A 16,905-nucleotide genomic window follows, 5' to 3' on the forward strand; every position below is an offset into this window, starting at 1 on the left:
CGGTCTAAAGTGGGGTTCTCTGTGCAGTTAAAATCCCCTCCAATGACCAAATACTCGCCCCGGCCACACCTCTGAAGTTCACCATCCAGGGCGTTCAGAAGGAAGAGCCTCTCTGTGCCTACTGTTGGAGCACACACATTGAAAACATCATGGTCACACTTTCAAACTGTGCCTTGATTTTCAAAATATGACGCATCATCACATCTTCCACATCAACAGATTGGATTAAAATCTCTGGACAACAAAACTCCGACCCCCCCACTGTTGTTAGTTTTATGGCTACAGTAGGCCGGCCGTTCCATTCCCTCCTCCAATCCCCTTCATTGTCTGCAGTGCTGTGGGTCTCTTGGATAAAAGAGACATTCAGTTTTTTGTGTTAATTAAACTGAAGACAGAGGCTCTCTTGGCATCGTTTCTTGCCCCGTTTCCATTCAACGAGCAGTTTGAGATGGTGCACATTGAGAAAGAGCAAAAACAGATCAAGGAGACCAAAATGAAGTTGAGAGAAAACCAAAGAGCAACACTTGGTCATCTTCAGCCAGCTGGTTTGGATCTTGAGGACCATTTTTCTCAGCCTGAAAATCTCCTGGTCTGTGAAACGCAGCTGACCAGGCTCACCCGGCTTCCTCGTGTCCAACTGGACAGAGTCCAGAAACAGTTTGAGGTCAGGGACAAAGTTTTCAATTTTTACCCTCAAACCTTTTGTGTCCTGTCAGAACTTTTTTATTCTCGTTACACTACAAGCACTTTCAAGGCTTATTTTCACGTTGTCTTCATCACTGTCCAACAAACTGTCCTGTCCCTGGGACTGAGACACCTCTTCTTTGTTGCCTTTTTGGCTCTGCTGCTGCTCCGTCTTGTCTCTAGTTTGCTTTTTGAAGCCAGTTTGAACAAATCATCATCGATCACTGTGTCCTCCTCCCCTTCTTCCTCCAGCCCTGCTGCCACCCTGGCTGTCTGTCCCACCAACCCACTCGACCCCCCATCTCCACCTCCCCACTATCAGGATTATTCACACACCGTTCACCCTCCACCCGTGTGTTGTGTGTCACCTGTGAATCCGTTACGTTGTCCGTTGCGCCCCGCGTGTCTCGTGCCTGTGGCCCCGGACTGTGAGTGTTCGGTGGCTCCTCCATAGCGGGATCTGCCTTAGCCGGCCTAACCGGCTCGGCACCACCAGTCCCAAAAGACGGCCCATCGACCTTCGCCAGCTCGGCGTCGCCGGCAACGGCCTCGCCGACAACGGCCTCCTCGGCTCTGCCGGTTGCCGTATTACCGGCGGCGGCTGCTGCCGCACAAGCGGCCGCGGCGTCCCTCTCTGGGCACGCACGAATGAGATGACCCTCCATCCCGCATCTAAAACATTTCATACTTCCAGACGTAACGTGCACGGTATAATCAAAGTCGTCCACTTTGAATTTCAGTGCTAGGTTTAGCTCCTCGGGACTCTAAGAACCATCACACCTGTCTTCTGAACGACACCACGTGTTTCAGGTGAGATTTACAACTCAGCGGGATCAGTTTGATGGGAGCGATCAGCTGACCTGTCGCGTCAGCTCCTTCTCTAAAGCCTCATTTAAAGGGTCCTGGTCAAAGAGAACTGCTAGGTTCCTACGGTGGTGCTGGGGGCCAGGGTGGTGCCATCCAGGGTACCTGTCTCATCAGATCAGCTGGTCCTCAGGTGTTTGGGCCCAGCACAAGAACTTCAGTTTATCAGAGTTTAATAAAGGAAATGATGGTCCTCCATGTTTCCTGTCCTTCAGACAGGCCTCCAGTTCAGTCAGCTGGTTTGTTCCATGTGGATCATTGATGAGTTCAGCTGAGTGTCGTCTGCATAGCAGTGAACATTAATGGAGTGTTTCCTGATCATGTGACCTGAGGAAGCAGGTACAGGGTGAAGAGGACTGGTCCAAGCACAGACCCTTGTGGAACACCAGAACTGACTGTAGTGGTCTCAGAGGAACCATCATTAACTGGTACCACCTGAGATGACCTAGTAAATATGACCTGAACCAGTTTAGTGTGGTTCCTTTAATACCAGTGACAGGTTCCAGTCTCTGTAGAAGGATATGGTGGTCAATGGTACCAAAGCTGCCCTTGGTCTAATCAGACCAGCACAGAGACCAGTCCCTCATCTGGTACCAGTAGGAGGTCACTGGTACCTTTGACTAGTTCTGTTTCTGTGCTAGGATCAATTTGAATTAATACGTTTGTAGCTTATTTCCTCCTAAGTGTTGTTTTTACTTTTTGTCTGGCAGGTTTGCTATTAATTTTTCAGGAATTTATTCAATTTTTTAATCTTTTCCTCTAGAAATATTTCCTTCAAAATCATGAGGGAAATCTCAAGAGTAACTTATCAAGAAATTCCCTGACAATTAGAAATAAGGTTTAAAAAGCATTTCTGTTTTGTAAAATACAGTTGACACTAAATTAGTTCTGTTGACCAGGCTTGTTTTATGAAGTACATCTAGTTTTATAACAGCAAAAAGGAAATGTTGTTGTTACAATCTGATGTATCTGCAGCAAGGAAGTGAAGGAGAGGAAACCACTCATCTGATCAGAAAATCGCGAGTGCCGCACCTATGTGCTGGTCGACATGACGACCCTCAGCTACGTCATCTTTATCACTTCACCACATCAGGAGCTGCTGACACAAACATGAAAACCTGTGCTGAAGAGTCCTGTTTTGGAAATGAGAGTGAAGAAACTACTGGCAGTCGTTCAGAGGAGCTGCACACTGGACATGGATCGCAGGGTCCTGCTGGTGCTGCTGGTACTCTGGAGCTCAGGTAGGCAGATGGGGGTTGTTCAGGGGGTTTATCTGCATGGTTAAGATACGTGTGTGTGTGTGTGTGTGTGTGTGTGTGTGTGTGTGTGTGTGTGTGTGTGTGTGTGTGCGTGTTCGCGCATGTGTGGGCCGCTTGATTTCTGGATTGACTCGATCAGAGTTTTCTTCAGTCACCCCTACCTGGTCTGAAGTCCTGCATGTTCCATAACCTTAACCATAAATAAGTAAAATAAATGTATCATTCTCCAGTTCTAGTATCTTGGTATAACCACAGTTGTCCAATCAAGTGACGTGACTGAGCTGCTTCTAAACCTAGTGAATGTTGATCCACCATGGTCTAGTTAGTCTCACCTAAGTTTCAGAAAAAACTTTAGTGATTTTACTGTTACAATAACAACACTGAGAAAAGACAGTGCAAACAACTGAACAGTGAAATGAAATAAATTGAAAAGAGAAAGTTAAAAAGTCTGACTCCTCTTCTCCAGCTCCCACTTCTGCTCTGCTCTTTATATTCTAGTTATTCAGGGGTTTCTACTTACTCAGTCGCTGTTTGGCCCTGAGGAGGAAGCTGCTGATGGGAGCCACCACTTGCTATTCCATCACCTCCCAGAACAACCTCCAGACCCAGTGGGAGGGTAGTAGCAGTAGTAGTAGTAGTAGTAGGGTTAGGTGAAAGTAGTCGTAGTAGACTGGGAGTAGTTGAACAACCAGACAGTCTTTACAGGAATTTTTTGTGTTTGCGTTTAAGAGGACTGGGCAACCTGGAAAGGGAGGGGCAGGAAAGCTGAAGTAAAAGTGAATGAAGATAAATGAGATTAATTTATTGATTGATACAAGAAAAAAAATTCAGAAAAGAGAGAGGAAGAAAAAAAATGTAATTTCAATCAATGAATAAAAACTGCTGTTGAGTGAGTCTTATGTAAATTGGTGGTGTGTACAGAATATATACATATGTATATGTATATACGAGTATATGAGTGTGTGTGTATACATACACATGTACATATATATCAACAACAATGAGGTTAATGTCAGCAAAATGATAGCTAGCAGTGATGATGAAAACAGGTAAACATTGATGCCAGTGATAGGAACAATAATGTTAATAATTATGATAATAATAATAAAATCATGAACCGTAGATGAGATATCTAAAGTGATAACATCATTGCTAAAATAATGTTAATGTTAGACGAATAACAGGAAGAGTACTGATGATGGCAACAACCAAAAAACTCTGATTCCAATGAGAGTAGCAAGAACTACAGTGACAATAATAATCACCATCCTAATCATGACAATAATCATAATACAATCATAATAATACCAGTATCGAGATAAGTGAATCTTATTGACATCAAATGGGGACATATGGTATCCTGTGAGAGTTACCACCACCAGTGGAATTTCTTATAATATAGTAACAGGAATAATATCAATATAGAAGACTATTATTATTTATATTTTTATTGTATTTGTATGTATTTATATTTGCATACAACAAATAAATTAATGGCTGCACTGTGGAGCAGTGGTCCTCACTGTGGCCTCACAGCAAGAAGTTTCCAGGTTCGAGTCCCGGCTGCAGCACGGGGTCTTTCTGGGTGAGTCTCCATGTTCTCCCTGTTCCTGCTGGGTTCTCTCTGGTACTCCAGCTTCCTCCACAGTCCAAAGACATCAAGAGGGACCAGGTTAATCCAGACTCTAAATTGACCGTAGGCGTGGCTGGGAGAGCCAATGGTTGTCTGTCTCTATGTGTTGGCCCTGCCATGGACTGGTGACCTGTCGAGGGTGAACCCCGCCTCTCACCCATAGATGCTGGGGTAGGCTCCAGCCCCCCGCAACCCTTAATAGAGAAGGAATAAGGGGAAGACGATGAATGAATGAATGAAATAAATTAATACAAAAATAAAGACAATTAAAAAGAGAATAAAGGGGGAGGAGAGCTGCTGCTGTGTGTGTGTGTGTGTGTGTGTGTGTGTGTGTGTGTGTGTGTGTATACTTGGTTTTTGTTATCTTGTGGAGAGCTTTTCTGGTGTAACCACTACCTTATCAGGACCCCTAGTCCTCATGGGGACCAAAGACCGGTCCTGATGCAGCAGAACTTAATTCAGGAACACCTGGTCAAAGGTAGAGTGAAGGTGAATGTAAGTCAATGGAATGTCCTAATAAGGATAGCTACACAAACCTGTGTGCGCACGTGTGTGTGTGTGTGTGTGTGTGTGTGTGTAAGTGTTGATGTATTGGGTGTGTTCAATGTGGCTTTGTGGACTGGAATCCAGGTGTCGTAGAGGTGGAATTATTGATCGTAGTGGACCAGGCTTTATAGAAGATGGTGGTTTACGGAGGTATCTAGAGAGTCTTTTTTTTTTTAGGAAAGGTGTCCCTCTCTCTTTAAATCAGTGTGAACCATTGTGTCCTTCAGCAAAGATGTGTTAAACCTCCATCTGGTGGTTGATTTTTATGGGGACACCTGTTGAGCTTAATGTGGCTGAGGCGTGATCGCTTACTGTGTTGGAATGAATCTGTGTTTCTGAGGAATCTGACTGGAGGGAGTTACTGATTTAAATTAATCAATTCTGGAGGAAGAGAGATGAGCGTGTGAAAAATATGAGAATTCTCTTTTGTTTGGGTGGCTTCACCTCCAACTGCATGTATTAAACCAGGTGGATAGAGATGAAATATAAATAGATAAACTATACATTGAATTTGACTGCTCATGAAAATGGCTATTGCTCCTTATCTAGAGTTACATTTGACTGAGAACATGTGGGGGAACTGAGGTAATTGTAAGTTTGTTGTTGTTGAATCAGTTAAATAAGTTTCTTGAAACAGAAAAATGTTTGCTTGTATTGTGGAGAAGCGATTTGTCATGTTCAGTTGTTTTGCCTGATTTCCAATGTCACAATATCAATATCACTGATGGTATTGGTTGGCATGAAAATGCACAGAGATGTTGATGGATAGATGTGTGTGTGTGTGTGTGTGTGTGTGTGTGTGTGTGTGTGTGTGTTTGTGTGTGCAACAGGAAGACATGAAACAAGAAAACAAATAATAAACGACAACTTTGAAAACCCTCTGAGACATGCCAGTGAACATTGATAGACATTCAGAGAAACCAAAATGCCTTTCTTTTGTAGAGAAAATGAGAAGTAAATGTCTTTAGCATTTTAAATAAAAGCAAAGTCAAGTCAGGTTTATGTGTGTCACCAAACCCCAACCAAAGTTCTGTCCTGACTCTGTCCAAGTAGAGCAGGTCCAGCACCTCCCTCCTTCAATGAACCTCCACCCAACAATTCTCCATCAGCAAGCACATCCTGCAACAGCAGCCACCAGAACCTTCCTTTACCAGCAGGAAGGTGGAGCAGATCCAGGATCAGTGGGGACGTCCAGGGTACCTGTCTCATCAGATTAGATTAGATTAGATTAGATTAGATTCGATTCGATTCAACTTTATTGTCATTGCACATGTCATAGTACAGGCAACGAAATGCAGTTAGCATCTAACCAGAAGTGCATTAGCAGTAATAATATAATTATGTACAGTATAAACACGGTAAAGGTGCAAGAATGAAGTTAAGTAATAAGTACTATAGATACAAGTAAATGCAGTAGATCAGGTGATCCTCAGGTGTTTGGGCCCAGCACAAGAACTTCAGTTTATCAGAATTTAATTAAGGAAATGATGGTCCTCCATGTTTCCTGTCCTTCAGACAGGCCTCCAGTTCAGTCAGCTGGTTTGTTCCATGTGGATCATTGATGAGTTCAGCTGAGTGTCGTCAGCATAGCAGTGAACATTAATGGAGTGTTTCCTGATCATGTGACCTAGAGGAAGCAGGTACAGGGTGAAGAGCACTGGTCCAAGCACAGACCCTTGTGGAACACCAGAACTGACTGTAGTGGTCTCAGAGGAACCATCATTAACTGGTACCGACTGAGATGACCTAGTAAATGTGACCTGAACCAGTTTAGTGTGGTTCCTTTAATACCAGTGACAGGTTCCAGTCTCTGTAGAAGGATATGGTGGTCAATGGTACCAAAGCTGCACTGAGATCTAATCAGACCAGCACAGAGACCAGTCCCTCATCTGGTACCAGTAGGAGGTCACTGGTACCTTTGACTAGTTCTGTTTCTGTGCTAGGATGAACCTGGAACCTGACTGAATCCTCCAATCAGCTTTTGCTGTGGAAGCACTGATGACTTTTGTGTCCCTCTTCAGCATCGTCGACTGATGTCAGGCTGGTGGGAGGAGCTGGCCGATGTGCTGGCAGAGTGGAGTTGAGTGAGGACGGAAGGTGGAAACCACTGGATGACGTCTACAGCTGGAACCTGATGATGGTGGAGGAGTTGTGCAGGAAGCTTGAATGCGGCTCAGTTGTCTCAATGCGACGACAAACAGCTCCCTTAAATCCAGGGAATAATCCTGAGCTCAACCTAGAGATCACCTGCTCAGGTAACTTTGACAAGACTAATTCAGCTTCTTTATCACGCTCCAAATTCACCCAAAAGCCCCTGAAGTTGCCCAGTCCGCCATGCTGGGGCCAGATTCACAGCACTGAGGTGGGATCTTTGCTGGATGGTACAAATGTGAAACAATTGGTTTTTCCTTCCCAATGGACAGAAACGTGAGTCCCGTCACATTATCACGTGCAAGTAACACGTAAAACATTAGAACTGACAAGACAGGAAATGATCTTATTGCAAGGGCCCAGACATGAACAGGTTCAGGATGTTGGTGTGTCCAGCAGTCATCCTCATCCTCTCTTACAAAGTCGGCCAAGATCAGTAGCAGCAGTTGCTCTTCTGGTCAAATTTTTCGGTTTTGTTGACACAAGTTACAATGGAGCTGTGGGGGCGCTGCATCAAATCGCTCCGCTTCGGCAGGAAAGTAGTTCCAGCTATGGAGCTTATATAAATTACAACGTTATTTCATTATAATTGTAACATGCAGCTTCTTTTATTTTAATACAGGCAGCTTGACAGTAGACTAAGGTTTGTTTCAGCAAAAAATGAAAGAAAGAAATCTTGCTTGCCATTTCTTTGCCTAGTTTAATAGTTTGATGTGTCTGTGTTGAGATGAATGGACCAGATTAGAATCACATCTCATTATTATGAACATTCTGAAACAAGAGTGTCTGGACAGCCTGACAAGTCCAATCAATCCATGCTGTCCAACCAGCTGCTCTCAGTACAGGAAATGAACATGTGATGACTTTTGACTACTCAGCTGCAGTAGGATTGGATGTGTTTGTAGCTTCATTCATTCTACCCTGATGCACCAGTGATCCTTTACACTGCAGAATCTCTTTCTTTCCAGACTCAGTCAGGCTGGTGGACGGGTCCGCTCGCTGTTCAGGAAGACTGCAAGTGAAGTCTAATCAGTCATGGTCATCGGTGTGTGACGGAGACTTGGACATGCAGGATGCTGAGGTGGTCTGTAGAGAACTGGACTGTGGGGCTCCTTCAGAGCTCCTCTCAGGCCTGAGCGGAACTCCGATGTGGAGAAAAGAGTTCCAGTGTAAAGGTAATGAGTCTCTTCTCCTGGACTGCGGACGCTTGACTCCAGACGTCTGCTCCTCTGGCAACGCTGCTGGACTCAGCTGCTCAGGTAGTAACAGCTTCCAGTAGAGTTTAACTGATCTGAGTGTGGTTGATTAAAGTCTTGTGAGTACATGCTCACTCCCTGGGCAACTATTTCCTGCTGCCTTGAACAAAGTCCCCCTCGCTATGACAAACAAGAGCAAACTCCAAGGTAGCTAGTCGTGACATATACACTCTGAAATAGCAAGTTTAAATGAAAATTTGGATCGTAAAATAATTAATAGCAGTAAAGATTTACAAAGACTATGAATACCTAAGCAAGTTTCCTAAGTAAAAAGTGGTTTTCTTTCATGTTATTTAGCAAAGTTACAGTCACGGCATCCTGGCTTTACTCTGCCCAGCACAGTTATGATGATAGTTCATCGAATGTACTTCTTCCTCCTCCTCGCCCTCCTCTTATCCGGTTGGTCGCGGGGGCAGCAGCCTCACCAAGGAAGCCCAGACTGTCCTCTCCTCAGACACTTCCACCAGCTCTTCCGGGGGAATCCTGAGGCGTTCCCAGGCCAGCCTAGAGATATAATCCCTCCAGTGTGTCCTGGGTGTGCCCCGAGGCCTCCTCCCAGTCAGACATGCCTGGAACACCTCCTGAGGGAGGCGTCCAGGAGGCATCCTCACCAGATGCCTGAACCACCTCAACTGACTCCTCCATATGGAGGAGCAGCGGCTCTACTCTGAGTCCCTCCCCAATGACCGAGCTAAGGGAGAGCCCAGCCACCCTGCGGCAGAAACTCATTTCAGCCGCTTATATTCAGTCATTACCCAGAGCTCATGAACATTCATGATCACAGGTGAGGGTTGGAACGTAAATGGACTGGTAAATTAAGAGCCTCGCCTTTTGGCTAAGCTCCCTCTTTACCACATCAGACTGGTTTAGCACCCGCATCACTGTGGATGCCGCCACAGTCGTAAGCCTTCTCCAAATCCACAAAACACATATGGACTGGTTGGGCAAACTTCCATGCCCCCTTCGACACCCTAGAGAGGGTGAAGAGCTGATCCGCGGCTCCACGGCCAGGACTAAAACCACACTGCTCCTCCTCAAGCTGAGGTTCAACTATCGCCCTGACCCTCCTCTCCAGTATCCTGGCATAGACCTTTCCAGGGAGGCTGAGGAGTGTGATCCCCCGATAGTTGGAACACACCCTCTGGTCCCCTTTCTTAAAGATGGGGACCACCAACCTGGTCTGCCACTCCAAAAGGCACCGTCCCTGATGTCCACACAATGTTGCAGAGATGTGTCAACCAAGACAGCCCCACAACATCCAGAGCCTTGAGATACCCAGGGCGGATCTCATCCACCCCCGGAGCTCTGCCACCACAGAGTTGTTTCACTTCCTCAGTGACTTCTGCCCTGGAGATTGTTTGACCCCCCCCCTCCCCCCCAAGCACTCCCCAAACTGTCTCCTCCATGGAGTAAGTGTTGGTGGGATTGAGGAGTTCCTCAAAGAATTCCTTCCATGATCCAATTATCTCCCCAGTTGACGTCAGCAGCCTCCCCACTGTAAACAGTGTGGGTTAAGTTGTTGCCTACCCCTACTGAGGCGACGAACTCAGGATTCTCCATGAAGTAGGGGATAATTTTTTTTCTCACCATTTAAAAGAAGAAATTTTGACTCTGAGATGGGTTGAAGGACAATTTTTCAGTCAGATGTTGGAAAAGTCTGAGTTGTCTGGGAAGCAGCATTGGTCCAGCATGAGAGTTTGAAGTAGCGCCACCCAGAGGAAATTCAGTGTAACAAACAATCCAGAAGCACTTCCTTTATTTGGGCATTTGACTGCAGGTTTTTAATGCAGTTCATGACAATTGAACCACAACACATTTGTCATGGCCTCAGTATGTGGTTTTACTGTGGCTGTTTTCTCACTTGTGTTGTTTGTCTAAAGACGGAATCAAACCTTAAGATAGCAGCATTATCCAGACCAGTTCTCCTAGTTTGGCAGTTTGATCAAATTTAGCATAGTCCCAACTTCTCACTTTCACTACAGAGGTCATGTGATCAGTGCTGTTCGACTGTTAGCAAGATGATGTCAAAACTATGAGCCTGTTTTTCAGTGAAACTGGTGGAGGAGCGGGCTTGTCCAACGTAGAACCCATTAAATGTTGGGACGGATCCACAAATGCATTAATTATGTTGGGTTCGACCTAGGTCTTAAAAGCCAGGATGACATCATATCACTGTGGCAAAGTTCTTTGCTCTCCCTGTGACCTCTGGTTTTATAACTGATGATTGTTTAAGTGTCTGGACCCTTTCACAATCTGGATACTCAGCCTGGAAATTCAGTGACTTTTCAGAGTCCTTCCACAATAAGTCCATCATGATATTATAAGCAATAAACACTACATTTATAGCTTTCACGATTTTATTCCCATTTCTGTCAACAATAACTTTTTGGCCATCCTCTTGACAGCCACCCGCTCGCACAATACACTGCACCTGTATGCATGAATTCCCAGGGTCAAAGGGTAAACACAAAGAGGGAGAACACATGTTAACAATGACAGTGGTCCTCTTTTGTGAATTGACATAATTAAATACACTTGTAACAGTGATAAAGTAGGCACCCAATTTATAATACTATATACTATATCATTCACTCACCCAGCAGCCAGCCGTCTGTCACCGCACCTGCCTGCAGCCTCTCCCCAAAAGTGTGACTAGACAGAATGTGTGAGTCGTGCGTTGAACCAGGCCACCTCGCAACAATGTTGAGCAGATTCCTCTGCGCATCGCAGATGATCTGCACATCGATGGAGTGGAAACCCATATGATTTACGTAAGCGTGTTATGGCTTTTATGGCAACATGAGTGCAGCCAATGGCTCCGATTACATAGAGAATCCGGCTATTGCTGCAAATTGCACTTTAATATTGACCTGTTCAACCGCACCGTAAGGGAATTTAATGTAACTGCAGTAGAGGCGGATGATCAGGTCCACCAGCAAGGGCACGGCCCGGCTGAGGGTCGACTGGCTCACCCCGGAACGGTCCGCCATCTCCTGCTGGAAGGAACCAGTGGCCATGAAGCCGAGCGTGCTCAGCACCAGTGGTGACCCTAGCACAGCTCGGCTCCTGCCAGTTCTGCGCTGGAGTGCCGGTCGCAGCTCCTCACAGATCTATAGGAGGATGGCCCTTGGGAGCCTGAACCTGCTCATCAGCCACTCATCAGAATTGTGTAGCAGTTCCTCCTGCTCCCTGAAATGTCGCTCCTGTCTTATTGCACCGTTTGCCATGCCCTCCAACAGCGCAAGTGCTGCCATTGTTGAAAGTTGCACATTCAGCACAATCGTGAAGGCTCTTTTATAGCCGCTTCCGTAATGCCAACAGGTGTTTGGGTTTGTGTTGATGGCTTTTTTGTGCCCGATGTATGTGCGGTTATCAAATAATGTCAGTTACCAAACACTGCCACAGGGTGTCGCCAATGGACCAAAGTGCAGTTAACACAAGAATCGGCTTTCCGCCAGGTTCTACGGCACCTCCGGAGTTGGCGTGAAACAGCGCAAGAATCGACAAACTTTTCACGTTGATACATCTGAACGTGAGTGTCAGTCCTGGTGTACGCAAGTTTTTCTTGCGTAAACCGCGTTGATACATGAGGCCCCTGGTGGTGCTGCCTGCAAACACAGCATCAGATTTTATGTGTTCAGCGACATCTCCGACACATTTGCTTCTTCTCTGTCAGCTCACCCCTCTCCAACTCCATCCTTTCCAGTCCCAAAAATGTTGAGGCAGGTTGAGGTTGAAGCGCTCCAACTTTACTGGAATGTTCTGTTTTGCTCCTGCTGTCAGTTGACCTCACATTGTGCAGACACAGCACTTCTGCTGCTGATCCCTGAACATAATAGTGTAGCTCCCTGCACTGCACAGCAGCAAGATGAAGAATGTAAAACACAGGTCAGCGGAGTGTGTCAGGTTGGTTGAAAGCAGTCTCAGATGTGGGTCATCTTCAGTCCTGGGGGCTTTTTGGAACAGCAGAGTCTCCATTCTGGGCTCAGGCGTTGCAGTGTGAGGGCCATGAATCTTCCCTCCTGGGGCCTCATGTATCAATGCTTCCGTGGATCTCAAACGAAAAAACTGATTTCGCAAGAACGGACTGTCCTCCAGCCCACCCGGACCCAGCGGTGCATCCTCCAGCCCACACAGATCCAGAGGGAGGGTCCTCACACAGGCGGTCCTTCAGTCGCAGGAGGACATTATTAGGGAAATAACGGGGATCAATGAGCCTGAACCGCCTGATAAATGTTCTGGAACGTTTAGTGGACAAAATAAATTGGCTTCATGAATCGTGTAGTAGCTTCTTAACCATTCACACTGTGGAAATGAAATTCTGGCGTGCGAGGACGGCTGCCTGGCCGGGATCGGCGTCCATCCCTCCAGTCTCTGCGCATGGATGATCTGCACATTGATGGAGTGGAAACCCTAACAATGAACGGAAGCGTGTTCCTCAAAGGACGGCGCTTTTATGGCAACATGAGTGCAGTTATTGGAGAATCCGCACACAGGACTGCCTGTGTGAGGACCCTTCCACTGGATCTGTGAGGGCCACAGGATGCACTGCTGGGTCTGGGTGGGCTCAAGGACCATCTGCCGCTTGTTGGCCTGGTGCTGGTGCTGGGGCTGGGGGACGGGCTGACCCGAATTCCTGGTCCTGACAGATGACTCTGAGCTGGCGGACGGGCTGGTGCGGGAGCCGGCGGGGGTGCTGCACGTCGGCGGCATTGATTGGCCAACAATTGATTGATTTCGTGATTCTTGCGACCGCAGTTTTTTAGTATGAGATCCATGCAATATTGATACATGAGGCCCCTGCTCACCTGGCAAACCAGTTGGACTCACCTGCTCAGGTGGAGCTTTGGTTTTGGTCTGCCTCTGACCTGTTGCATATTCATGTATTAATGATCCACTTGTCTCTGCTCAGATGCTGATGATGTCAGGTTGGTGGGAGGAGCAAACCACTGTGCAGGTAGACTGGAGGTCAAACACCTGGGAGAGTGGAGAGAAACGCAGACAGACTGGTCCTGGACCCTGAAGGAAACAGCTGTGATATGTAGAAGGCTGGACTGTGGTTCTGCTGTCTCAACACGGCAGAGACAGGAGTCTTCAGGACTACCCGTGTGGTTCATCGACTCTGAGTATGTTCAGTCTGCATCTACACTGAAGGAGTTTGTGGAATCAAGGTCAATATCTCATTCCTTCATTCTGGAAATCACCTGCTCAGGTAACTTTATGGACACCAACAGTAACGTTACTGTGGTCCAGGACAAGTTGACTTTGGCTGTTTACATGCTGACAAATATGCCTCCGTTCTTCTGACAATGACAATATTCTGAATTTGCCAATTGTCATGATGATGATGTGAACCAGAGGTTCTAGATGTGCTCAAAATTCCTCCATGACTCAGACCTCCTTTAGCAGTTCTATGATGGAATGATGGACAAAGGAGACTCATGAAGAATGAGCAGGGAGACCAGGAGTTCTCTAGCTCAGAGTGATGCTACCTGCTGACAGAAGCACTTGACTTTCAGTCAGAATCATCAGCAATATCATTGCTTTTATTTGGAAAATACTAAAAGTGTCTTTGTTTGTTAACTGATCCTGGATCTTACTTGCCTACACTGAAAAAAAAAAGACCGAGTTTGTTCATGAAGCCCTGGAGTTTTCTCTGTGAGGAATTTGTGATTCCTGCTGTCCTGAGTTGCAGCAGCATTCCTTGGACGTGGATCCAGCTTATTCAGAATCTGCATCTCACATCTGGCTGTTCCAGCAGTTTCTGTCCCTGAGGCATGTGACCTCTCTTTGTTTCTAGCCAGATACATAAATATCCCAGCCCTTATTATTGATCCGTTAATTGATCATGTTCACTTCTGTCACCTCCATGCAGCCGTCAGTAAGAAGATGGGCTGTTATGGTGGATGAGATCAGAGCAGCTTTGACAGCTGACATGTTGCTGCTCTTTGGTTTCAAAGACAAATAAGCAAGTAACGCGCCAGATGAAATACATGCTGCTTGCAGACTTTGTCAGACTGGGATGAAGAATTTGAGGAGCTCAGCCACCAAAAATTGTGAATCATTTGAGTTATCAATAGAATGTGTTCACATTATGAAGCTGTCCAGGTGGAACATGAACTCTCAGCAAATTCTTGAGGATCACATGATATTGTAATCACATCATGTGGTGATTCAAATGAGTTCAAGCAGGATGAGTGGCGGAGAAAATGGGTGAATATTGCAACAATCCATATTTTGTTATGTCTCCACAGAGTCTGTCAGGCTGGTGGGTGGGTCCAGTCTGTGTTCAGGCAGACTGGAGGTGAACACTCACCACTTGTGGTCCTCTGTCTGTGAGGAGGATTTTGGGCTGCAGAATGCAGAGGTGGTGTGTAGAGAGTTGGGGTGTGGGGCTCCATCCCTCCTCCATGGTGCCCCGTATACAGACATGCAGCCCCCAGTCATGGCAGGGACGTTCCAGTGTGGTGGACATGAGTCTGCTCTGCTCAGCTGTGGAAGGTCTGGCTCAGTGAGGAAGACCTGCTTACCAGGGAAGAGCGTTGGACTGGTCTGCTCAGGTAAAGGTTATAGATCTGCTTCATCTCCCAAGTTTACTTCCACCACTAATGATTCCCATGTCTGCTCAGAGCCAGATGAAGTCAGGGTAGTGGGAGATCCCAGTCGCTGTGCTGGAACCCTGGAGATCAAACACCAGGGTCAGTGGAGACCAGCGGGTTCCAAGGGTCTTGGATGGCCCCACAAGTCTGCCTCAGCAGTGTGTAGACGGATGAATTGTGGCTCTGCTGTTTTAAAAAAGAAAAGACAAGACTTGCTACCCAGGCCTGTGTGGTGGATCAGGTCTTCTTGTGTCCAGTCAGCATCTGTACTGAGGGAGTGTGTACTGCAGACTTCTACTGCTAATAGTGACACCAGGCTGATGGTGACGTGCTCAGGTAACACTGGACATTCCAAACAAACTGCTGCTTCCTCAGTGACACCAGCACATCAGCTGATTCAGCCTTTCATCTGCTCCCCCCCGCACACAGATTTGCTGGCCCAGCCAAACATCTCCTTCTCTGCCTCCATTGATGGCGTCTCTGAGGTGAGGCAGCAGGCGACTCTGCTGCTCCGGGGCTCCAACTTTACCATCAGTTGCTCTGTTGAACCACAGTACCCAGGAGGCGTGTTCCAGCTCATCTTCTCCACCTCCAGCACAGCACAGAACTACACTCTGCCAGCCTTCAATCACTCCGCCCACTTTCTGTTCTCAGCAGCAGACCACACCCACCGAGGGGAATACAAATGTGTTTATCACCTGTCCAGTGTTTTCCCCCACAACTTCTCTTCTGAGAGCCAGGAGCTCCACCTCATCATAGCAGGTGACAACAGGAAGAGCTGGAGTCAGACAGAAGAATGTGAGCCAGACTACATTCACATGCACTTCCTATGTTCTCTGGTTCTTGTTTTATCCTGACAATGACAACATTCTGATGAAGCTGTTACATGAATAAGGAAAATGAGGATTCTACTAATAATCATGTTTCCATGCAGCTGCGCTGAATCCAACTAGCTCGACTCGTCTGAAAGACGAAGGGCGGAGCTACAGCTCGCTGTCATTCGTTTGTGTCTGTGCAGTTCAAGCGTTTGACACTGTGAGACTCTACAGCTGTGATTCCACCCCAAGTTCATTCATGAAGGGAATTTTGAAGGGAAAGCTAAGTAAAAGGCCCAAACCTGACATTTTCTCAAAGCTTGTGTCCCCTAGATATGTTTAAACTGACACGTGCCCCACAGTCCTCCATGTCATGGACGGTACATGTTTCTAGAATACATTTACAGTGCATTGAAACACCTGTCCTCATTTGGCTCCACTCAACAGTGGTGAATGTTCTCTAGGTCTCCCCAGCACTGCACTCTGCACCTGGGTACTGGAGGAGCACTGGGCAGGGCTGCTTGTGCTCGCCAAGATGATGTCATGAAACAGGCTAATTTGCTAATTGGCCAAATAACGCTATTTCAACTTCCTTTGAGATCAGCCGAGCTACCGATTCAACAGCACAAACTCTTAGCACAACATTCTTCCTTGGATGAGTTGTGGAGTTCTTGAAAGCTGATAGTTCCATCACCCAGGCACATCTATGCTGTTGGCCTTCTTGTATTTGAAGGAAAAATACTCCTTTAAATATGGCCAAGAGTTTCAATCCTGTTTGGGTTCAGCAGACTTAGGTAGTACAGCTAGCATTCCTAGCGTCTCAGGACCACCATCACTGCTTGTCTCGGCTTGAGCCGTCTCCATCTTTCACTTCATCACCCTGTTGGTTACCGGGCATGATTTTTTTTCCTCTTTTGGTTTTCATTGGGCTCACCTTGCTTTTTTTTTTTTACCTCATAACTGAGGGGATTTGTAATGTAGCAGAGTATAATATTTCAGTAAAAACTTACTGAAGTAAAATATAAATAAACAATTTTAAAATCTACTTAAGAAATACAAAATACACAAAAAACAAAACGCATTTTGTTACATTCTGCC

The 16,905-nt window shown here is 46.4% G+C and overlaps 1 protein-coding gene across 1 annotated transcript; it reads left to right on the forward strand.

Annotated features, from left to right (window-relative positions):
- The first annotated feature begins 2,679 nt into the window (after nt 1-2,679).
- LOC147252702 (scavenger receptor cysteine-rich type 1 protein M130-like) lies at nt 2,680-16,403 on the forward strand. The gene is made up of 7 exons (XM_086219429.1): nt 2,680-2,789; nt 7,008-7,241; nt 8,106-8,396; nt 13,306-13,605; nt 14,648-14,953; nt 15,023-15,328; nt 15,422-16,403. The coding sequence occupies exons 1-7, from the start codon at nt 2,693-2,695 to the stop codon at nt 15,847-15,849; spliced, it is 1,962 nt and encodes a 653-aa protein (XP_086075555.1). The 5' UTR covers nt 2,680-2,692; the 3' UTR covers nt 15,850-16,403.
- The last annotated feature ends 502 nt before the right edge of the window (nt 16,404-16,905 follow it).

The sequence above is a fragment of the Aulostomus chinensis genome, chromosome 12 (genome assembly GCF_037954235.1).
Source record: "Aulostomus chinensis isolate RoL2024-O1b breed Wild chromosome 12, RoL_Achi_v1.0, whole genome shotgun sequence".
Lineage (NCBI taxonomy): Eukaryota > Metazoa > Chordata > Actinopteri > Syngnathiformes > Aulostomidae > Aulostomus > Aulostomus chinensis.